General features: G+C 40.9%; 1 protein-coding gene across 1 annotated transcript; it reads left to right on the top strand.

The window, feature by feature from the left end:
* Positions 1 to 1944: 1944 nt before the first annotated feature.
* On the top strand, positions 1945 to 23045 carry LOC308149393 (uncharacterized protein). The gene is made up of 7 exons (XM_080521117.1): positions 1945 to 2755; positions 14665 to 14767; positions 16614 to 16679; positions 16779 to 16975; positions 17098 to 18220; positions 20842 to 20977; positions 22136 to 23045. The coding sequence occupies exons 1-6, from the start codon at positions 2681 to 2683 to the stop codon at positions 20967 to 20969; spliced, it is 1692 nt and encodes a 563-aa protein (XP_080377243.1). The 5' UTR covers positions 1945 to 2680; the 3' UTR covers positions 20970 to 20977; positions 22136 to 23045.
* Positions 23046 to 25700: the final 2655 nt, after the last annotated feature.

Below are 25700 nucleotides of genomic sequence, written 5' to 3'. Positions count from 1 at the left end.
CAAGTGTCTTAATGAAACCAATCAAACAAACAATCCATCAAAGCCTTATAAAAAAGTATAAGTTAAAACTCCAATAAAATGTCCATACAAAACTAAAGTGCCTTGTTTAGAGTCATCACTGCTTGTCGGGACAGATGTTTTTATTTACATGTATTACGAGTTATTGGCTTTAACTTTAGGAATGATCATTTTGAATATTACATCTTTCACAGATTTGCTGTTGTGTTCAGAATTTTTACCTACCTAAGATCTGATCTGTTAACTATATAGCTCTGAGGCAATGCTGACGACGACATTCGTACATATCAATATAATCAGTATAACACACACACGCACGCACGCACGCACGCACGCACGCACGCACACACACACACACACACACACACACACACACACACACACACACACACACACACACTTGAAGAAGCAGAGCAATCAGTTATTACAGTAGAGTCTGCTGAAAAATACAATCACGGGATTGGTAAAACTTTTTAAGTATCTTTATTTTGTCCTTTTCCCCAAAAGCCTGACCTTCATCCGAAACAATAATCCAAGCAGATTACATAAAGCTTTGAGTCTTTGTTGTTTTTACTGTAATGGCCATTTGACTGATCTCTGACTCATACATTTGTAAAACAATATAAATTAAATTATGATGTAAGGTTTTTGTTTTTGTTTTTTATTTAACTCTCAAGACAGAACTAGAACCAATTTGTTTTCACAACTAAAAAGCATCACACTGGATGATTTATACAGTGAAGTTGGCCATGTGGAGGGAAATCTTTCACAAAGATTTGTTGAATTTGTGCAAGCAGATACTGGAAAGCTAATGCAGCTGCCTCAATATGGCAAAAATGTACTCACTTAAATAAGATTCCTAACTGACTGCAATGAAAAGTGAAAATGGTGGCGCATGAGAAAGTACAATTTAAAGCAGAACTGTTGTTCTGGATGGATCACATGAGACTGTATAAAAGTCCCAAATGAGTGTCTCATTGTTGTTATGGAAACATGTACTTTTGTAAATTAATAATAACATACTGTAATTACACAGGACTGTATAGTAGTTCAAATAAAATTGTGGATTCAAGAAAAAATGTCCAACACAAACTAAAACAATATCTTTATTAGCATCTGTTTAAATTCACTGCATACCTTAAACTGTATTGTGGTTATTTAAAAATGATATTTCTTTAAAATGCAGACGTATGTGAATCCAGATTACAGATCCAATATTTCCCTTTAAGAGCACCCATGGCCGTTTAGGTTCACTTACATGGAATACAGAGGTGGTAAGACCTTCCTTCCTTCAGGGAAAGACTTGGAGCAAATTCAGGGACCAGAGTCAAGTATGCACAGTGGAAATAGACACTTCCGGGCAAAACCGACCAAGTAAAGTCACTTTTTACTATCAAAATATAATTTACTTAATGTATTAATCTGCATAAGATGTATTATAATTTTTTAGTTGATTATTAACATACTTTATTGACAACATGATTGCATATTTAGGTTGATGTAGAGTTAATAATTTGTAAGTAGTGCTTGGGTATTGCTCTTCTCTTCTCTTCTCTTCTCTTCTCTTCTCTTATTACAATCAACATGCAACACAGTTTAAGTGAACTGGTTTAGTTAAATTAATTATTTAAATAAATAATAGATACATTAAACATATTACATTTCTTAAATAATACCTTATAGGATAAAATGTATGAATTACTGCGTTTTATTCGTCTTTGTATTCTTCAAGTCATTTTAGGATCAGTGTTATTTTAAAAAACGGCAGTTCAATGGCAGTGATTTTCTTATTTTGAAGTTGAAGTTCCGGTTGGACTCGATCTTTCACACTCTGGCTTGATGCGTAAAACTTGAGGAGGGTGGCGGTGCTCCTGTTAGGAAAAGCTGCATACTGCTCCAGACGCAGCCAGAGAGGAGAGACGAGAGTGGCGAGAACGAGCTGAACCGAGCGGATGAGCTCTGAGACGCAGAGAGAGAAACGACAAGAACGCATATGCAAGTGTGAGATACACAGGAAGTCGGTTATAGATATAGAAAAAAGATGCGTAGATTACGCACGCAGGCACTTCGCTGTTTGCTGGGATGACAAGATTCTGCGGAGTATCCGGAGAATTACGCACGGAACTCCTTCATTCCAAGGTGAAGCAACTTTTGCGCAAGGAGCTTTTGGAGATGCAAGGTGCTCGTGGTCTCCAGAAAGATGCATTTTTATTTTCAATTTTTTGTGTAATTTGAGTCGGGAGCGTACAGTCTGATCATTCCTGAGAGGGATGTTCTGTGGAAACATTGAAGCATTTTGGCACATGTTGACGCACGGTTTTGAACCAGGGGCTCGTTAGGAGTCTTCTGAGCTGAGAGGACCTTACGCGGCTGTGCGCGCCGTCGTGCGTCGGGACGCACTGTGCTTTTACGCACTTGCCGCGCGACCCTTCACGTCTCAAAACAAGTCGTGTGGACGGAGTTCAGACGTCTCGCCTGCGTGTGAGTCACCCGTGAGCAAACATTTGGACAAGCGGCGCTCGTAGGCAGTGACACACACTTGAGCGGTGCGCGCAGTGCACGGCGGGCTGAGGACGAGGCTCGGTGCTGCCTGCGGGGGATTGGACGCCGAGGTGCTAAATGCCCAGCCGGTCGCTTGCGACTCCTCAGGCTGGGCGGCAACATGAGGTCCTGGGTCCTGCTGCTGCTGCTGCTGGCTGCGCTTTTGGCGGCCCGTCTGCGGATCGGCAGCGCTGAGGTAAGACCCGGAGTACGCACCGGAGAACGTGCGTGACCTACAGCCGGTCAGGGGACACCAATCAGCAGGGATTCAGAGTGCACAGTCCAATTTAATGCTTATAAATGAATTAATAACATGGGAGTTAATATTTAGTGACCCAGGAGGGGAAGTCACCGTAATTTGTAAGGACCAGTTTTCACTACTGCATCACTCTCGAGGCTCAATGAGACCTGTATGTGTAAAATAATTGCACACGTGCTTATCTTCATCATCATACAGTTTAAAATGGTACTTTCCTCATTTCCTGCCCCCCTCAAGGATTTCACAGTAATGCTGCAATTGCATTTGATTTAAAATCAACAATTTCATCTAACTTTTGCTAAATTTGATATCATGAAATAAATATGTCACCTTGTTTGGAAGCCAAAAAGCCTGCTTTTATTTTTATTACATCTCTAGTTTACCTGATAGAAAGATGTATGATTAAAGAAAAGGACACATACACATAAGCTTTGGTCTTAAATGTCTGATAGAGATGGTTTGGATGCCCCTTTCTCTTTACATGGATTCTGATCTTCTCTCACTCAAACACATCTGGATGAAGCGCTGTGAAGAAAATTTATGTTGACAGACCATGGAAAAAACTGCTGTAACTCTGTGTTTATTGTCAGATATTTCACATTTACAGTGACAGCTACAAGCTGGTGTGATATCCAGCTTGGTGAGAGTTTCCGCTCCTCATTAGGAGCATCTGACACATCTTCCCCTGAGGTGATTCCGCACAGTGTTGTGGATGTGCGTTACAGTTTAACACATCTGACTGTGTGTGTGTGTGTGTGTGTGTGTGTGTGTGTGTGTGTGTGTGTGTGTGTGTGTGTGTGTGTGTGTGTGCGTGCGTGCGTGCGTGTGTGTGTGAGAGAGAGAGAGAGAGAGAGAGCGAGAGAGAGACATAGAGGGAGAGAAAGAGAGATAGAGAGACAGACAGAGAAAGAGAGAGGGAGAGTTTAGTTTTCCTTCAGTGATTCTCAAGCTTTCTCTGTAAATGCAATTTGTTTATCTCTGCGGTTGATTTTTGTGTTTCACACCAGTGATTTTCACCTGAGGTGTTTTAATGGAACAGCCCTGGTATAACAGGGGGGGTTAGACAGGGCGTATTGGCTAGTCGCCCAACATCTAGAGTTAAATGTCTGGAGCAGAAATCCATCAATCACTCCTTGGGGCTGTTTTGACTGTCACACCAAAACATGGAGGTTTTGTTGTCGCCCCAGTGCTGAAATCGTTTTTCAAGGATTTATGTGGTGCAGTTTGCAGACTCTCGCCGCCGCTTTTTACGTAAACAGCAATGTAGAGAAGAGAACAAGCTGCATGTTCACACCAGACGAAGGTCAAGGAGAGCTGGTAAAACATTCAAAGGTATTTGGCTGCATTGTACCAGTGATTCGGGTCATTTGAAAATTTCACCAAGACACAAAGTTTTGTGGTTTTTCCTCTGCAAGACTTTCACACACTCTAGATTTTACTATATTATTAAACACTTGTTGGTCATGTGGATGAGTGTTAATCCAAATAAACCCTTATGCTTCCATCTAAATCACACTAAATGTTGCTGTTCCCTTCCAGAAACCCAGGTTGAGGTTTTGTAATGCATCTTTAAAAAATGCATTTATATAATATAACCTTTGCATTAAAGTACCGAAAACTCACTGATGGATGCTGCTGTCTATGACATAAATAGCCATGATTTAAATATCACAAACCCTTGTTTCTAGTGACATAGATGTACAACACCTTAATGCTGCAGAGAAAACCTCATACAAATAGCTGATCATTTTCTTCAAAATTGTTAGCCATTTTCCATTTTTGCAAGGCAAAGAAGAAGGAAAACACAGATTTCGACAAATTAATTTTACTCAAAGTGACGTACAGCTGGTCGACTACCATCCAAACGCTTCACTGACTTTATAAACATCAGAAAAGCATTTGATTTATTTAAGAAGACTCTGGCTCAGAGTCTTTCTGTGTGGAGTTTGCATGTTCTCCTGAAACATTTGTGCCTATTTTCCAAGTCCTCCAGCTTCCTTCACAGTCTAAAGACAAGCTTGTTGGTTGAATTAGTGGCTTGAGCTCAGGGAGAAACCTCTCCTAGAAGAGAAGGGCAAAAGCTCTATTGATCCTGATTTTCAGTATTCAGACTGTGAGAGCGGTGCCTCACGATCCTTCTGACTTGTCTTTAAGCAGGATGTGTCAGAGAAGTTACCACAGGGATAGCTAACTGGCTTACTCTCATAAGACCACTTTTTCCAGTAACGAGTAATCTAACACGTTACTATTTCCAAACCAGTAATTAGATTAAAGTTGCTTGTGCAAGTCAATCTGCCTTACTATTGTAGTGTCCCACAAGACGAGATTCTTGTCTGCAAAGCCGCTTTATTATTAAACAGAACTGGCCGCTCCTCCATTCTCCTCCAAATGGACAAAGACACACCCACACTACGCTCACCTGACCCGCCCCCTTCTCCACTCGCCAATCACTCTAACAGTGCGTTCAGGTGACACAAAAGAATCAGAGCTGATAATGGTCATTACTAAACCTTAACATTGCATCAAGGACAGAAATGAAGAGTGGTAACACTATTTATTTTTGTAATTTTCCTCAGTAAAATATATATTGGCAGGAAGCCCCTCCTTTTTTCAATCAATCAATCAATCAATCAATCAATCAATCAATCAATCAATCAATCAATCAATCAATCAATCAATCAATCAATCAATCAAATACTTTATTGGTCCCTGGGGGTGCAATTAAAAGGTCGCATAGAGCCGTGGAATATAATTTACAGTGCAAATAAATATACAGATGAATAGATAAGTAGTGCAACAACAGACTACAACTACTTCTCTGAGTAAATAAATACCAGATATCTGATAATAAAAGCAGGAGTCAGATATAAATACAACAAAGAATGAAGGTCAAAGGTTAAATATGTATCAGCAGGAGGGCCAGGCAGTGATCAGCTCACAGATTTTGGCAAAACCAGTTGTCATTTTAATGTTGAGGCGGTGGGGGGTGTTGTGTTGTTGAAAGTAACTGAAAAAGCAACTTGTAATCTAAATGAGTTACTTTTAAAAGTAAGTAATCAATAAAGTAACAAAGTTATTTTTTAAAGGAGTCATGAGTAACCAGTAATTGGATTACTTTTTCAAGATAACTGTGGCAACAGTGGTTATGAGACATATGGTTATGAGGTGGAAGTTGCGTTTTCAGTGAACGTTTTCAGTAAACTGCAACAAAAGTTTGTGTTTTCACTCAAAAGCTTTGTGTAAACGGCGCCTGAACCAACTATCAGAGGCTGCCACGTCAATGTGTCGTTAGACAACATCCAATGAACCTCAAAAGAAAAACAACAAAAAGATTTGACTTTCTGATGCCCGCTTTTATTGATTCTAAATAATACATTGATGCTTTTTCTGACTTATTGATATTATTATCACTCTATTCTATTTATTTTGGTCATTGGGTTGACATGAGATGTCAATGCAATCAAACCGTTGACCCTTCAGTTTGTGTCTCCAACAGGAAAGCCATTAGCACCCTCCTGTTCGTGCACACAGTAAACTCAGCTGCAGCTTAAGGCGTTGCTGTGGACGTCTCGGTATGTTTTAGATGAACACTGACCTGCCATCTGACCCGGGTGTCGTCAGGTCGATGTGCGAGTCCTCTGTTACTCTCTAATCTTCGTCTTGTCACGATGTTTTGAGCACTGGTGGCAAACCCCCCCCCCCCCCCAAAAAAAAAAACCCAAAACAAAACAAAGACGTCATTTGACTTGTAGCTCAGCCGCATCTGTCTCACAGAGATTGCTCAGCACATTTGTGAATCTGAAGGGTCACCAAGGTCAGCGCAATAAGTACAACCAGAAAATATTGTCATGCTTTATGAGGCAGAACTCATTTTACACCAGCAGTTGTGTGTAATCCAGTTGGTGCTTACACAATACGTCGTAAAATACGCACGCAACACATTCACAGCTGGTGACAGTTCATTTTTAAATCCACTTAAATGGATCTGTAGCGGGATACACAAAAGCACTCACACATGGGGTCAGCTCATCCGTCATCTGCTCTTCTAACCAGCAGCGCTGCTGATGGAGGTTTTTTTAACGGGTCTCTGACTATTGTCTGTGCGAGAGAGCCGGGATGATTTGCTGCTGCCTGGTGGCTTGATCCATTTTACATAAGAACAACAACTAATCTGCCAGGGATTTAAGGGACTTTGTGCCTGTGTAGCTGTGTGTGTGTGTGTGTGTGTGTGTGTGGGTGCACGCGCACGCACATTTGGATGCACGGCTGGAGCGTAGCTGCGTATGTGTTAGTGGACATATGTGCTGCAGAGGTTTAGGCCTCTGCAGTTAGAGCTGCGCAGTTGCGCATAGTGCTGATTCAGTACAATCCTGCGAGAAACGTGCTAAACTGCACGTTAATGCAAGTAGATTGCGCTTTGAGTTTGCATGCATTTTGCAGTTGCACAAACAGGTGTATTTAAACGAAGTCTTGGGCTTTTTTCATCGGAAACAAATGTGTTGGAAATTGAAAAATTGCCAGGAAGTCATCAAATATACCAGAGCAATATAGCAAATAAATCCAAAATGTATGTACAAACTCAATTAAGGAAAATCATAATGTTAAAATTTGAGGGGAAAAAAACCTTTTTTCATTTTATGATAAAGTCTGCAAATATAATCCAGCTGAGTAAATGCCTCTTATCACAATACGAGGCGCGTATCTGCAGGGAGCTGCGCCGGTTTCTTTCATTTGCAGTAAAAACGTGCAATCTTAAACATAGCATGCATTTTCAGAAGTACTTGCACATTTTAACTCCTCACAGTTATTTGCATGAGTTTGGAGACAAGGCCCAAGGCTTTTTTCTTCTGTTTATGCGAGCAGTGAACTGCTTACTTACAGACTCCTCATAGTCAGAAGGGGTTTTTGCTTGGAACTGCTGCAGGTATGTAACTTAACGGTATCAGCTGGCTTGGAATTCTAACTAGTCTCTAAATATAGCAGGTGATAGTTTATCCGTCAGAGACTGTTTTCCTTATTAATTATTGCGTCTGTTGGCAGACAACAATGACTTTTTATCATTGTGGAAATGGATCATATAGTAGCCTTTATTGTAAATTGGATTTTCCATTTAGATTTTATTTGAGAGTGGGATTCCATGAAATATTCTTGTGTATGGCAGTCATTTTTACATTATTAGTGAATCAGCTTGACAATTTGCTAGTTAAAACCATGGAGCCCTGTTTACACAACAACATTTTCTTGTGAACATGGGAAACTTTCAATGCATTTTCGGCGTCCGTTTACACGACAAATATAACTTATTGGAAATGCTGCTACTGCATGCGCACCACGGTCGGAGTAAATAATTCTTCTGCAAATGTGCGACTCGAGGAATAATAATAACAGTTCCGAACAGCTGAAAAAGCTCCCGTAGTCTAAAGTGAAGAGGATTAACATGCATGCAGTTTCTACTTTGCATTGATATATTTTCTCAAACTTCAGCTTCTTTTCATTGTGGAACTCCACATTTTGCATCGATTGAAATACAAAAACAATAGATCTGTCTTTATTATTACAGTCTTGGTTCCCAATAGAAGAGCACCCCAAAGTTTTCTTTTTTTTAATTCTTAACACCGCTTTGCACTGCACGTCCATTGGGAACTATATGGGAGTTTAAAATAAATATTCTTCAAAGATTTTAATTTGTTATCATAGTCCATCCACATAAGTATAGCTCTCCCTCATGGAGATGTGATGTTGTATCAGTTGATACCAGTTTGGAGTCGCACAAAAGCGTGTGAATATAAAGTGTGCCGACTACAAGAGTTCAAAGTGTTACGCAAAACTGAATTTAATGCAGTAGAATTAAATCGTGACGTGAGTGTGGGGATTGGGTTTGCCATGGATGTAGCAATTGTGCAAGATCCATATGGATATAAAACAATCAAAGTGTGAATCACAAACTTATAAATTCTAACGTCTGGATTCCCATTGGCTTATTTTGTTTTGGTCTGATTTGTGGCTGATTGGCTAAAATTACTATAATGGTGACATTATCATGGAAAATTGTGTGGAAAATCACTGACTTAAACCGTCCCGTCTATGTTCTGAATGGATGGTTAGCTGATTCATAGCTTTCACATACGAGTACATAGTTACACACATGATTTAGTGCTTTACTTTAAGACACTCTGAGTTAATTACAACTGGTGTCCCCACTCTTCTCCTTTCCTTCGTAGCCCCACCCCTGCAGCTCGTTGAATCTGAATCTGCTATTGGTTTTGTGTTTAAACCCACCGAGGTGCGTGTGTGTGTGTGATGCAGCAGCCGTACGCTGGCAGTGCGCCACGTATTACAGAAGAAGGCATGTGTTGTGACAGTGCGGTATGATTATGAGTCACACAGATACTTAGATTTACTGTTTTTTCTGTGATTATTGTATTGTATTGTAGTGTGTGTGTGTGTGTGTGTGTGTGTGTGTGTGTGTGTGTGTGTGTGTGTGTGTGTGTGTGTGTGTGTGTGTGTGTGTGTGTGTGTGTGTGTGAGCCGTCAGCTGGCCCCATAATTACATTCCATTACATTTCACCTTTCTCCTCAAACATTCCAAACAATCTTCTTGCCTTCCAGGCTTCCTCCAAGGCCCCATGCAGTGTCGGGGTGTGTTCTCATGAATGTGTGTGTGTGTGTGTGTGTGTGTGTGTGTGTGTGTGTGTGTGTGTGTGTGTGTGTGTGTGTGTGTGTGTGTGTGTGTGTGTGTATTACCTGCATGTAGATCATGACATCTTACCAGACTGTCCTTATGACACATATACTCATTTACACACCTCATGCAACATCTGACATGAAACATGTTAAACCCTCTGAGAGCTCCACATGAAGAGCATTCTCCTCAAACCACTGTTTTTAGCAGGTTGTCCATTTCTTTTTCTTAACCAGCAATTTGTTGTTTGTTCATGTGGTCAGCTGTTTCCTGTCTTTGTGTTCAACTCTCTAATTTATATGTATGTGTCGGTTCTGCGTGCATCCATGCGTGTGTCCACGATCAGCACTGTCAATGTAATGATAGCTTCTTGCACAGTGAAAACTGTGTGTGTGTGTGTGTGTGTGTGTGTGTGTGTGTGTGTGTGTGTGTGTGTGTGTGTGTGTGTGTGTGTGTGTGTGTGTGTGTGTGCGTGCGTGCGTGCGTGCGTGCGTGCGTGCGTGCGTGCGTGCGTGTGTGTGTGGCGAATTGGACAAATAGTTAAGTGTTTAAGCATCCGAATGTGAGGGATAAATGGGAAAAGAGGGGGCGTGTGTGCGTGTGTGTGTATGTGTTTGCTTAAGTAGGTCAGCCAGTGGCTCGTGAAAGTCACCCAGGTGTTCTGAGCCATTGCCGCCCAGAAAGCAGACAGACAGATGAGAGGGGAGAAAACTAGATGGGAAAATGTAGCGATAAAAAGATCCTCAGAAAGAATAAAATAGACTCATTTTGATTGTCTTTATTATCATATTTGAAATTACAAGCTCCGCACGAGCACAAGAAGAGTTTTTATAACATGAAAAGCACAAGAAGGGTGTGAGACAAAGTGTGTGGAGGTAGAGTTTAGGGCTGGAGGTCATCTTGGATAACATTTAAGTTTTTTTTTTTTTACCTTAACTCATTAGGTGACAGATTCAAATGGATGATTAAATGCATGTATAAGCACTGTTGAGGGTAAGATTTCTGCTGTACTCTTGTGACATTGGTAATTATGATGTGGCCCAATGTAGGAAAACATAATACAAAGTTTAGCAAAGGTCTCAAAGCCCCAACGTTTTGTATCGTAGGAATACATATAAAGTAGATTAGCGCCTCACCTAGTGTATGTGTTAATTGCTGTCAGTGAATAATTATTATTCCAACCATTTGTCATCATATAGTAAATGTCCTTGTTTTTGCTGATGCTTATCATGAGAAAGTCCCTGCACAGCTCACAAGGATCTTTAACGTCAGTTTAATGAATGTGTTGGATTTAGGAAGTGCTCATACTACCTTTGCTTTATGGTGAATATAAAAAAAATGATGTGGTTAGGTGATTGCTATACGTAAACTGTTTTCAACAAAAAGTTATTTATTAGGACTATCATCCATCTTTTTTTTTAAACTTTCACCAGTTCAGGGTAACATCACGATGCCATGAGTCACACACACTCATATTCACACAAGTGCAATTCACCAGCTAATGTTAGAGGAAACTTTACTACATAGAGAAAAGAAACCACACATGCACGGGGGAAAACATGCAAAGTCGAACACAGCTAACCATTGCAGTCCATATCTAGGTCTTTCTTATTTAAATTTCCTCACATTCTCTACATTTAATGCACCAAGGTGGCCAAGGTAACTCATCTTACATGCAACATCATTTGAGTTGTCGTCACATTGCGCCAGATAGACGCTACAACTGTCACGGCCTGGAGAAACGCTCTCATCTGCTGACACAATAACAGCAATATACAGAACAATGGCTCGCTTGATGAGCTGCACAGAAGTGAGGAATATTTTTTGCCCTTGGTGCAACACTGTGGTGTAACACAAGTAGAAATAATCCACCCGGACAGACAGTTCTCCTCTTGTAGATCGCCAGAAAATGAGAGCAACAGATTACCATCGCTATGACGTTTTAACTGGAAGTGAATTTTTGCAGTCACATTTGAGGGCTTTAGTATTAAGTTACTCATATTTTTGAAGGTGATGTTTTTTGGCTTTTCGCATAAATAAAACAAGAAAATGATATCTTTATGTTGTTATCTACACAATGCTTTTTGGCACAGCTGGTGAATTCATGGCTCGCCAGAAATTGGTGCCAAATCATCTTTTGATACAAGACTAATGCCATTTTAACAGTTTCTTTTCCAAAGATGTCAATTTCATTGGATGGTGTTCTAATTTCCAACCAAACCGCACCTATAGTTGGGTATAATCGCACTGCAGGGTCACTTTTCCAATTAAATAAATAGTCGAATCATATGAACTTGTGTTTCGGTCAGAATGACTGTTTTTGTATAACTGAATTTATACTGCTGGTATTAAATTCAAAATAAACATTTTATGTCCAGGCAAATAAACCACACACAGCCACCGAGAGACATTTACGAGGTGACACGCAAGTCCATTTTAGTACATTTTCCTTGGAAATATTTTGAAACTTGGAACATTTGGAGACATAAAACCACAGGAGGAGAAACAGTTGAGCTCTGATTAAAACCCCTCCAAAAAAAAAGCAAAATTAATTTGCATTTGCATCTATAATCAGAGACTTAGCTTGAGACTGCAGGATATAATGTTCACTCTGCCCGTGGCTTCATATGGATTTAAAAATTCTGTAATTTGATGTGTTTTGTCCAGAGGGGGCATGTCTCCCTCGCCCTGCTTATAACTCCCCTGAGTACCCACGTTTATAAGATTAAGACCTGTTTTTATCTGCTCTACCTACCATCACTGCTGCAGGCAAAATGTTTACTCAAGATAATGTAAAGATGTTACATCCGTGCTCATAAATTCTGTATGATTATCAAATTGAGAAAATCACTCATTCTCCTCTCTCTCTCTCTCTCTCTCTCTCTCTCTCTCTCTCTCTCTCTCTCTCTCTCTCTCTCTCTCTCTCTCTCTCTCTCTCTCTCTCTCTCTCTCTCTCTCTCTCTCTCTCTCTCTCTCTCTCTGAGTAATTTCTTCTCTCTCGTATCCTTAACCCTCCTTAATTTGTTTTGGCATCTTTCTGGCATGTGACTGTATCAAGTGTTGTTCCAACTGCTCTCAGATCGTATCAACTTACAGCCAACCAAAGCAAAATGTGCCACAGCTTTCTGAGTCATCCGCCTTTGATCTGGATGAAGGAGTTTCCCAGAAAAAAAAAAAAAAAAACGACCACCCTCAATCCTTGCCTCTGAATTCATTAAAGCTTCATTAGATTTCACATGTATTCTGTCATGAGTGATAATCAAACAGATTACAGGACTTTTATTTGATGATATGGCATTTTGGAAATTTTTTGGTTTGTGTTTTTATACTTTATTTCGGAACTTTCTTTTTGCTTCTTCCAATTTGTTTGTTTTGTTTTGTTTATTTGGAAAGAGCAACATTTTCCTTGATGGTTTCTCTCTTAAGCACAATTCAGGCTGATGAACTGCAACTGAACTGGAGGAACAGATAGATAGAAAGTGAGAATGAGAGAGGGAAATAGAGAGGCTAATTGCCCTCCCTCACTTCAGATGGTGTTTGTGGGTAAACAGACGAGAGGAGGGTGAAAACAGCGGCAGAAAAACACCAATCACAACCAGCATTTCCTTTGAAGGAGGAAGTGAAACTGGAGCAAGTTTTGACTGGAGATCAAGGACTCAGATAAAGATAATACACACAAGAACTTGGCTGTATTTTTTTGTCTTTGTGCTTTCTCCTTTTCAAATCTTTGCATATTCTCAGTTTGCTTTCAACACTCCAGAATAATCTTAATTGGAAAAAGAAATCTTGCAAAGATTAAACATTTAGTTTTCCTAGTTTTAATGGCTTCATCCTCATGAACCCTATCAGTTCACTCATGTCACACTCTTTTGGCAACTTCCATGAAAAACCAACTAAATTACTTACATTTCCACTTTGTTCATGTTAGTGATGACCCTTGAGCTCAGATTAAAGTTAAACATGGATTTCCGCAAGGTTCTATGTGAAGACCCATACTTTTCACATTATACAAGCTCCCTGCAGGGAATATTATTGGGAAACTATTAAATATTTGTGCTTTTTTTTTTTTTAATGAAAGTGTCTTCAAAGCATTTAAGCATTTCCCCCCCTCACGAATGTTATTTTCCCAAGAAACTTGTTAAAAAAAAGTCTGATCCAAACTCATAGACCAAAGTTGAATTTACACTTGTGTAGAGATCTTAAGCTACCATCAAAGTCTCACGAGACTACCTTAGACAAGGACTCATGTCAAGAATCTGTGGTGTTTTAATGTATTTGGGCCCATTTGTCTGTTGTTGTTTCTCCGAAATGACACCCAGGTAGAAATATTGAAGAGGTCTTGAGATAGTCCTCCATGATCATTCTCATCATGATAATAATAAAAAGATCAGTGGTTTCTAAATTGGGGACACTTTTCAGAACATGTGCTACCATATCAACAAAAACCACAATAAGACACTTCCTTGAAAAATAAAACTCTTGGAAACTGCAGATTGCTTTTATTTTCAATGCTCCTGCTTTTGTATGTTGGTGAAAGCAGGTTTGCTTGGATTCATTTTTATGTTTTGGCAAATCGGGCTTCATAAAAGGGGGTTGGCAGGATGATTAGGAAATGCAGTTGCCTCCATTGAAAAGGGGTTGAGGTCATATATACTATCATGTCAAGTATCGTACATTTCTTTACATACTGTACATACCCTTTTCAAACTTTGTGCTTGCTTTTGATTTAACATTTGTCTCAAATGGTCACAGGAAGAAAAATCTTGACGATAGTTCTCCCGCCGACCTTGTTTTTGTCATGTTTTATATTTTCTCTTCACTGGAATCTGTCTGACTTGCTTTGCTTTTACTGAAAATGCTTGACTTACTAGATTTCTTATTATTATTATAACTTAAGACAGTTTATCAAGTGCTAGGATCTTGGGGTGTGCACAATTGCTGAAATACTTAACAACGAAGAGCTGTTGTTTGATTGACAAAACCAAAGATAGGACGGTTGTATTTGCTGTGCAGACTGTGGCAGATCCACCTGCTGGACTGGGACTTTGCTACAGTTTCACCTCACTTCAAACAGGCCCAAATATCTATTGACTTAGCTCACTGTAACAGCTGTATCCAAATGAGATAACAGCACATTACAACTGTCTGTGTCTGCCTCTTACAGGGCGATCCGCTCCCTTCATCACTGGTGGACCTGGTGAGGAACTCCCCCATCTCCTCTGTAGAAGACCTGAAGCTGCTGCTGCAGCAGGAGACCAGCACAATAGGTACTAATGAACACATGCACACACGCGCACGCACACACACACACACACACACACACACTCACACACAAATAAGACAGATGTGTGGGAGGTAGGCATGTGGGTGTGACTACTGAGCCCTGAGGAAGGAATGTAGTGTGAGAGCAGATCAGCACACATGCCAAGCACCACGCTGAAGCAATATTTACCAGAGGCACCAGCAAGAGTGATGAAGCAGCCTAATGAGAGAAAGTAACACTGACCTTGAGTGTTGGTAAAACTAAACTGGAGGGAAAGAAACTCCCAGCGCAAGGTCACCGCATTGTTCTCCTACTCTGGATCCCTGAGCCGGGGTTTGAATAATGGAAGCCTGCATTTCTGTGACAGAAAAAGCCCTGCGTCCGTCTCTGCACCGCCGCCCCAAAACAGAACCCAAACAAACCTACGCACGCTTCATCGGCACGTCGGTAAAAATTTTATCTCCGTATCTTTCAGAGGAACCAAGTCACACATACATATATTAATAGACAACCCTTTGATCAAACCATAATGCATAAATAACAGGGTGACATAACAGCGGCCACAGAGAGGAACCAGCAGGGGGAACGAGGCTCAGAAGCAGGTCACAAGGAAATGACTCAATGTGCGTTTTTATACAGAATAGAAGTTTTCATTTGGGCTGTAGGCTGGTTGTTTTGGAGATGAAGCAATTTCATTGAGAACTGAAGGGCATGAGTGACTAAGGTATCAATTTAACTATATGAATGGGAGTGTTCTTTAAGCCTGAAAACCTATTGGATGATGTAAATAGATAAAATACAGCTACGTAAATGCATTAGGAAGTCTAAGTCTGCCTTTTTTTTTTTTTTTTAAACCTGTTGGTTTTTGTCTGTATGGGAACATCTCCTCAACCAGTTTAGCCACTGCAACATTGTGTGTTTGGAATTTGGAACCTGCATTGTACTGAGTTAAGTACATAATTGCAATCATTCATTATCATAATTTAATGTCACATCATTTTATATTAGGTTTCTACCATTTATTCTTAAAGAGAGATTTTGTTCTCCATGTTGAAAAGCACCTCAAAATCTGTGTATTTGGTTAAAAAAAATGGAATTTCATACCCATGCAGAGGACATATTCTATAAAAATTATACATTTATGAGGCATACATTTTAAGGAACCATTTGAGTATCTTGAAGCTGGTTCAAATGTCCTCTTTTTAAAAATTATGAATTCCATTCACATTTGAATGATTGCCATCCATTGTAATAATCTTTCTTGGCCTACTGCTTTTTTGGTCTTTTAATGAATGGGCCACATTATAACACATAAAGGAGGCGTGAAGGAATCAGTCCCAACAAACAGTTAAACATCAATAAATGCACAGATAAAATAAGAAAGTAGCTATTGAGAAGAATAAGGTTTTGCAGTAGGCAGTTAATTAGAGCTATCAAGCAGCAAATAACACCTTACACACACACGCACACGCACACACACGCACACACACACACACACACACACAGTGGGTATAATTAGGGCCGAGGGGCTACAGTATGAAATGATGACATGTGAGAGTGCAAACACACATGCTCACAGATCCATGAACAGTCTATATTTAACAACTCATGTCTCTCCTCAACAGTGTTCTTGACAGCGGCGAGACAAATTGTGGCAGAAAATAGCCTAATTGTTTTAGTGGGAGGGGGAAAAAAAATGGCTTCCTTATTGCAGTTTTTCACCAAGCTCATTGTTCACTGCACAAAGAGTCTCACATGCTTTACAGATTTGGGTTACACGTAAAAGACTTTCTTCAGTTTTTCTTAGTTTTCATATAAATTGTTTGTTGACTCATAATTCTCATCTTTAGAAGAAGAAGAAGACGAGCACGATGTCTTCACAAACCACACCCATGGTCGTTACATTCGGAGTCTTGGTAGGTTTCCATATCTATTTGTGTCACTTCCTGTTTGCATTTATGTGTTTTGATCTGTCTATTTACGGCCACCATGCTGCCCCTCTTCTCTTGTAACAGTGGAGGCGCAGCCGGCTCAGCAGGCGGCCTGCAAAGTCCGAACAGAGGTAATGGAAGTCACGAGGTCCATGCTGGACCGCCGCAACGCCAACTTCCTGCTGTGGCCTCCGTGTGTGGAGGTGCAGCGGTGTTCAGGCTGCTGCAACACCAGGCTGCTGCAGTGTGTCCCCACTGTCACCTCCAGCAGATACCTGCAGGTATTTAGTCATCACATCGTTTTTGCGTTTCCGTTTCAGAATAGTTTTGCTTTCACGAGGCAACATTTTGAAAGCGACGTGCGTTCGCTCATTTTTTGACATCTCTGTATCTGTTCTTCAAGGTGATAAAGATTCAGTATGTGAACAAGAAAGCGCATTATGACAAAGCCATCATCTCCGTGGAGGATCATGTCAGCTGCAGGTGCCAAACCTCCTCCTCCTCCTCGTCTTCCTCCTCACCTGTCGCGATTCCTCGCTCCTCCAATTCCCCTCCACTTCCACCTCCACCACAGCTGCCTCCCACATCTCCCCACCTGCCCCGGCCCCTCCACCCAGCCTCCACCAAGACGCAGACCTCCAAGGCCGACCTCCATCGCCACGACGACCTGAAGCACAACCAGCAGCATTACCACCCCGAGGAGCGTGAGCCGGTGGCGAAGCAGTGGCAGCAGGGCAGCTACACCCAGCTCGTGCACTGGACGCAACCCAGAGTGCATCAAGGGGTGCCGCATATGCAGGCGGGGGTGCGGCAGACCATCACGGGACTGCTGGGGTCGTCAAACGGCTGGCCGTCTGAAGCAAGGGCGGAGCACAGCATCATGGGGAGCACGCAGCAGGTGGGACACGGCAGTGGGTATGACGGGAGCCGGGAGGAGACCCACACATCAAATGGCGATGGTGAAGCGCATCATTCAGATCATGCACAGAGGCAGCAGCAGCTGCTGCAGCACCAGCAGCGGCAACAGTACCAGCAGCAGTATCAGTACCATTATCAGCCACATAATCCCCAGCAGTACAGCCGATCAGGAGCCGAGGACCAACAGATGAAGACGCAGTACCGACTCAACACTCCTCAGTCAGACAGCGCCTCCGCACCACTCACCCCAACACAGCCTCCAACAGTGGGAGAAACCCCCACGCCGCCCCTGACCACCATTCAAAAAGACTCAGTGACCAGCCCGAAATATAGGGAGGTCACGTCCCACAAACAGACTGAGACTGAGACAGTCAGTCAGAAAGAAGGGAACGAGCGGGAGGAGAGTGGCTCGGCCAACAGCGGCGACGCGGCCGGGGGGGATCAGGGGTTAGTAAAAGACTCTAAAGTACCGAGGGAGGACGGTCGTTTAACAGAGGAGGAGAGGAGGCAGAAACTTCTCGAGATGGTACAGAGGGAGCCGGATGTACAGACTCATCCTCATCCTCATCATCCTCAGCAGAGACCAAAGCCCACCACATTTAAAACAGGTACTGCTCAAACATATTAACAGCATGTGTGTGTGAGTGAGAGATACATGTTTTTGAGTTCTGTGGATGTTGAACTTGCTGTTGAGGTGTTGGAGTTTGTACCAAAATATTACATGTTATTTCTTGAAAGTGGAAATATGTCCTCAAGTTCTACTCAGTTCTTTCATTGGGAGCAAAGTGACAGATTGCTTGTGTCAGTAGTGTGAATAATAGATGTGCATGTTTGATCTTCTTATGCGAACATCTATGGGACCTGGATGCAGGCAAGGACATTATCACACTCACGAGAAACTGAGCTTTCATTCATTCTCCACTGAGCTCAGGTGCTCCACATCATTTAAATGACAGTTAGACAGACAAAACAGAATGCAAATCTAAATTCAATCCGAAAGAAACACAACCAGAAATCATCATACATGCAGCCCTATTTCTGGCATATTAACAAGCATGAATTACAATAACACCCATGTATTTAGAGAGAAAGCAAATTGAAGTACACAGAGAAAACCCACTCAAGCACAGGAAGAACAGGCAAGGGCCATAACAGCCTGAATAAGGATGTTGATGGACACGAGATGCAAATCAGAAACTTTGTTATTATATGCTGTAGTGGTCCAGTGGTCTAATGGTTTAGCTTCCGGAGGTGGATATTTAAAGGTCCACCTGCTTCAGTACTTTGACGAATCAAAATAAAAACACGCTTGAACTAGTGAAAAGGGGGGATTATTGGCAGTTTAATCAATACATAGATTGATCAGTTAGTGCAGATGAACCACTTTGGGTAAAAACACTTTATATAGTAGTGACAAATTCTGATAATTGACTAAAAATATTGATATAGCCTTTAATTGTTACTTTCACAACCTGGAATTTACAGACATTTTTGCTAAAACAATGTAATGAAGTCACTTTTAAATCAAATGAACAAATAGGCCCAGTTGGAGGAAAAAGTTTCAATATACAGTATTGTGTAAAGAAAACTGAAATGACTGTACATACAGTACAGACCAACTAAACATACAATGCCTCCAGCTGCCACCTGCTCAGAAGAATGAAGATACAGTAATCAAGAATACAATCAACAAAGAATGACGGCTTTAAGTGAGACGAGCCCGACTGCTGTCGTCACACTGTGAAAGCTGTGCTCACACCAGCAGTGAAACTGACCTGGAATTTTAATTAGAATTATTGTAATCAATTAGCATTAGAAATGCTGGGCATCACTAAGTCATATTACTAACTGGAATTATGTTACTTTTCCATGTGTGCGCTGTAGCCCCCAGGCAAGGCTGAATTACTCAGCAGGACTTAATTAACACGCTGTGGATGAGAAATGTCTCACTACAAATTTAGTGAGGCAAACTACTCCTGCTGCTGCTGCTGCTCACTGGATTTCGCCGCGTTGTAATTTTAACACGTCAGACGACGAGATGTGAGCTTCTGAAGCAGGAAGACGTTCGCTGGAGACACATGACTAACCAACATGGCCACGTATGTCCTGCCATTCTTCGTCGCCCCTCAGAGTGACTGGACTTCCCACTAATTTCTTAGTTCGACGCAAATCTGAATGCAGGTTTCAAGGTCATCTGGAGGCCTTCGGGGTACAATTAGAGCCACGGAGAAGCTCCGCACCTCATGTTCATGCTTCACTCTATTTTTAATTTGTATATGACACGATTCCTAAAATGTTAAGTTTCTTACTGTGTGTATGTGTGGCAAGTCAGTATCTTTATTATCTGGTTTCCTCATTGCAAAGCATATGGATTCATGTATTTGATTTTTGTTTGAAAACTTCAGCATATAAATTTTTTTTTATTTGAAACTATAGAAAAATAAGGTAATATAAGAAATATTAACAATAACAGTCATGATATTCTGTTATATCTATGTGTTGGGGTGCATGTGTCGTTAATGAAGTTAGAAAACTAACTCGCTACGTCAACACTGCAAAACTAAAACTTGGGGACTTAGTAATTAACTTAGTGATGCACAACTTAATGCTCTTCTTGCATTAAATGTTACATACTGTACCTTCGATGGCTGAAAGAAGGTCTATGGTCTTTAATTATTATATGTCAACATTTAGAGGAACATAAAAATGTGAGAAACTTTATTTTTCCGGCTCTCTAGACTTCAGAGTCTAAAGGGGAGAGAGTTTATTAAAATAGTTCACCTTTATGTCAAGTTACATTTTGGATGCTTGGTTAGCTTAGTTCATAGCCCCCTGAGGCGATTCTAATTCGGTACTAAAACTGTCTCGAAAAAGGACTAAACTGCCGTTCTGTATTTAAAAATGATATTGTTGAACAAAGCGTTGAACCATTTTGTCTTATTTTCCAGCAGTACATCTTGTAAAAGACAACATATTGTGTTTGTTCAACAGAATTGGGACGAGCCAAAATATATGTATACAGTACCAGGCTTTCAGGCAGCAATTGTCAAATAACACATAAGTGTCACTTGTTTTTCAAATGTGATACATCAAACTTAAATTATGACTGTTTTTTTCCAGTCATACAGCTGATATTTTAATAGTAACAGTTTCCAAGGCTGTAAGAAAGAAACAGGTACATCTGCAACTTGGAAAATATTGAATTTTATCTCTGTCTCTTCTCTTTCAGCGTTCTCAACCGTGGCTCCTGCCTCGCCTCTGGCTCGCCAAGCCCCGTTCAGACCGGCTTCCCTGCGCCGCAGAAGAAAACACCGCAAACGCATCAGCAAAGCAGCCATGAGAGCCATGATCATGTAGAGCTGAAGGTGAGAGTGAAGCAGATAACTCAAGGTCTCCTCAAAAAAGTTAAAAACACAGGCGAAGTTCATGACTATCAATCAGATACAGCTAATGTGCTATAAATGTTTGGTAACTGAATGAGTTTATTAGCAATCAATAGTTATCTTTTTTCTTGGTTTCATGGGCTGCATCATCTAGAATTCCTCTCAGTAAATTATCTTCCTATAAACCACAAAATTAAGTATTAATTCTACTTATAACTCACGAGGAAGCAATGATAAGCCAAGACTATTGTTTTTTTCTTTCTGGACAAAGCAGATTTAAATTGTAATTGATTAGTTTTTTTGAGGAGATAACATTTTGTCAGCTTAAAAATGTAATATATGTGAAGGCTAGTATTTTGTGTCCACAGACAATGCAACTAAATTCAGCTAACACAAAAAAAGGTCATAAGACAAAACAGACAAGTGCATGTAAATAATATAAAGTTTAAACAACTTCTGGAGACCCAAGTAGACCTCTTATGTATTTCCCACTTCTTAATTCCACAACAATTGTATTTAAAGTGTTTGAGCAGAATTGTCTTTATTTCACGCCATCAGGCTCTTTTGAATATTCTTCACATCATTTCTATTCACTTCACCATAAGGCCCAAGACTTTGATAATTACGCCCCATTCTCACAACGTTGTCAAGTGAAATCGCAAGATTTTCATGCATTTTGGGTGTCCGTTTGTACAACAGCGTTGCTTGGAGCCACTAAAAATGCACATCTTTTAAAACGCTCTGACTCCATTTCTGTGTAAACAGGGGGAAAGCACAGGTTTTCTGCAACACTGCCACTGTGCATGCACCACAATAACAACAATGGCGGCCTCGGCAGTCACAGCGATCCAACTTTTTCGTCTTTCCATTGTTGATGTTCATAGCGTATTGTTTTCTGCACGTATGTGTGCGCAATATTTACAAATATATACAACAGCTCCACTTCTTGCCCAACATTAACATTACATAATTTTCATGCAAACACATAACTTGAAAAGGTCACTGTGTAAATGTGAAACTTTTCAAAAGTAAAAATGTGAAAATGTAAAAGGTACTTGAAAAGTAATATTATATTTTAATGCTAAAAACAAATTGGAAAATGAAATTGCTAAAATAATGTTTCTATTGTTTTTCCCACAGGAGGGGATTAAGTGACTCAAAACATTTTGGCCTGAAACGTTTCTCCAAACGAACACGGAGGCACAAACCAAAAGAGGATTCTCCAGTGTGGAACAGTTCAGAATCTGTGGATGGAGCCGAGGTGGCGGACAGCGCTGCTGCAGACACCGTTAAGAAAAAAGTCACCCGCTCCACGGGTGTCGGAGAAGATCCAAGCAACATGGATTAAATGAAAGTGCAATCTGATGAACTCCTCGTGGACTGAAGGACATTCGTCACACTAAACACTGGAATCGATTGACTTGAGCCGCAAAGTCCTGCTAAAGGTGGACTGTTGGAAGCGCACTAAAGAACGCTGGACTGGGGGGGGGGGGTTCCTCATGCAGCCATTGATTGGCTGCTTTGGAAAATCTGACTGTGCCTCTAAATGTGGAGCTCAAGGACTGAATTTCTACACTGGGATGATAACTGGAAACTGTAAAGTTCATCTCAGGCCTCAATGCCAACCCTTACTGTTATCCTAAGACGTCTAACATTATCTAACACTGGAGTAGCCACACACTGATCATACTACACTGACCTTAGAAGAAGTGCTCGACCGTGTACTGTAGCTAAATGTACTGGAAAAGTATCAATAACCCACTCATTTTGTACTACTGCCAGATCAAAATGGAATGGAATAACAACTAAATGCCTGCTTAGATAACATGCTATGAATATCCACGTTGAAGCAAGTCTTAAAGGCCTGGCTTTTAGAGATCGCTGCGAGCCAGTTATAGCCAACACTGTATTGTATAAATGCTTTTAGAAAATGATTTCCAGGGGAAAAGAACAAAACTTTATTTCTTAACTTATTTAAAACAAAACAAACAAAAAAGGAGGATTTGAAGTCCTCTGGTTCTCAAATGTAATTATTGTTGCAGAATATAATTATTGGTCGTTCAGTTGTTACTGTAATGAATGTTATTTTTAATATAAAATAAAAATGTTCAAGTACATCGACTGTGTTTGTGAATGCGTGCTTGCGTAACGCAGGAGGTCTCGGTGTGTTTCGCTGGGGCACATGCGGTGCTGCAGGACGTGCAGCCGGTGGGGCAAAGACCAGCAGGTGAGTCCACTTGCTGTCACGCAAAGACAGGCGGCGGTCAGCAGAAACGTACGGTCGCCATAGCGACCCGTCATCGGACGTGTCAACACAGGCGTATCATATGGTGAAAGAGAGACGGAGGAGGGACGGGGGGGAGGGAGGGTGTCAGCCCAGGAATGGGCAGAAGATGAACGAGGGGGAGTGGGTGGGGGAGGCCCAGGCAGGGGTGAAGGAGATGAAACATCACAAGCAGCACACAGAAAAAGATCCTAATTATTTGGAATTCCTACAGTAAAGGGTCGACGGACAAGGCTCCTGTCTTGAAGATATGATCGAAGAAGGAGGCTGTTCGCATGTCATTTTGTTCCCGAACAGGGTTTCCCCTCCAAAACTCACAGTCAGCAGATTCTGCTCTGTCAGAACGATGACTCAGCACACTCCTTATCAAGACTTGAGATACATAAACACACACGGAAAGAAAAAGGAGTTTCACATGGAGATTTGTTGTGGATTGAAGTCACTTTTGTGGCTCAAATAAAATCTAAAGCCCCGTTACGTGAAACTTTCATGGCATTCTGGGTGTCTGTTTACGTGACAACAGTGCTCGGACCTACTGACAACACAACTTGGCTTCTAAGACAGAACTTTTCAAAAACTTTCAGGCTTTCTCCGTGTAAACAGGACAAAATGATACTTTTCTGAAACACTGCCATTTCGCATGCGCACCACAGCTGCCGCAAATTGTTATATATGGAAAATAACAACAATGGCTTTCAGAGTGTCATGACTCCAAGTTCATATTGTCCAACTTTGTCATCTGTCCATAAGAATGTCCGCATAATCGCCATTGTTAATGTTTCTAGTGTATTGTTTGCTACTCGCTGATGTGTGTGGTTCCATTACAAAAACAAACTACAGCACCCACTAAGGGCCCAACATGCTCAACACATTGATGGACAAAATTTTTAAACGTTGCCATTTCAATGCAAAAACACTGGCTCGAGAGTACTCGCCACGATGCCACTGTGAAGCTCGACTACTATCTAATGATGAGTAGCTAAAACTCTAGCAGGTCGTGTTTAAAACACAAAGATTGTGATACATGAATGCTAGCATGTAGTTATTAGGGCGTAAACCTTGTCAAAATGTAAATATCTTGCATTTTAACCTCCATCTTTATTGCTAATTGAGAGATCACCAAGGTTTCTCAGAGCTGTGAGGGTTTCTACGTTCAAGTTATCAGTTGGTTGAGTAATCCTGAGGATGGGGGTGTCCCCCCCCACCACACACACACACACGTTCATGTCTGAAGTGTCATTGGCAAGACACTCAACCCAGTGCCAGCTGCTCCATCTGTAGTGTGTGTATGTGAAATTGATTATATAAGTAATGTCACTTCATTACTACTCCTGCTATTCGAGGAGACAGTTGAATTGGCGTGTTTTTTTTTACCCTGGTAGGATGTTGATGTGCCAGAAAAGTGTTGTAAATTTCAACAAAAAGTTGAAAAGAAGAAAATACATCCTTCAAATAAAATGTACAGAATATATGGAACCACCACCCACCCAACAACTGTGTATTTGCGCACTACAATATAATATTGTGAAGAATCAAACAGATATTTCTAGTTTCCTTCAACTTGGCTCCTGTTTTCAGGAACTTTACAACAACTTTTATTATTTTCTCGTCTTGTTGCGCTCTACAGAGTTTATTCTAAGAACAGTGGACTCCATTCAATGGCTCAAACTAGTAGGACAATAGGAAAAGGTCACGTACAAGCCAATCATACTCCCAAAACTCATCTGGGCGAGTACAATGATATTTTTAGTGACGGGAATGAAAATACGCCTCGTGTTATAATAAGCAGGACAGCCTGTTCCTTCGCTTGTCCCGAGTTGCTCTTTGGAGGAGAGAAAATTCCAAAAGTGCTTTTGCTGAAAAACATTTCTCAGCCATGATTGGAATGAAAATGAAAAAGACCAACTCTTCGGGATCCAGATGTTTTGTACAATTTCCAAATGGAAGGACAAAAACTATTCCATCTCTTTCCATTGAGTCTTGTCTCATCTTCTCCCCCTAATTCTTTCCAACTTCTCTCATCTTTTTCCATCGGTTCCCAACATGTCTCATCTTTTCTCTTCCCATCCCATATATTTTCATCCTGAGGTTTTTCGTTTCTTCTTCCCAATGCATCTTATCTCGAGTCATCTCTTCCATCCCTTCATCTTTTCTCTTACTCTCCTTTTGCTTCTTTTCTTCTGTTCATTGCGGTCTTATTTTTAATGTAAAACTGACACATATTTGACAAAACATGCGGAAAGATAATGATAATCATATGTGGTACATAGAATAGAATAGAATAGAATAGAATAGAATAGAATAGAATAGAACTGTAAGCATTAGTTTTGTATCCCTCCTACTTGAAGTCATGACCCTGCAGATTAGTTCTGCAGCCAATAGGCATCCAGGTGTGAGGTCTTGTGGTGCAGTGAACCAATG

Source organism: Blennius ocellaris, assembly GCF_963422515.1.
Source record: "Blennius ocellaris genome assembly, chromosome: 3".
In the NCBI taxonomy this organism is placed as follows: Eukaryota; Metazoa; Chordata; class Actinopteri; order Blenniiformes; family Blenniidae; genus Blennius; species Blennius ocellaris.
This window is presented reverse-complemented; position numbering and strand designations above follow the sequence as displayed.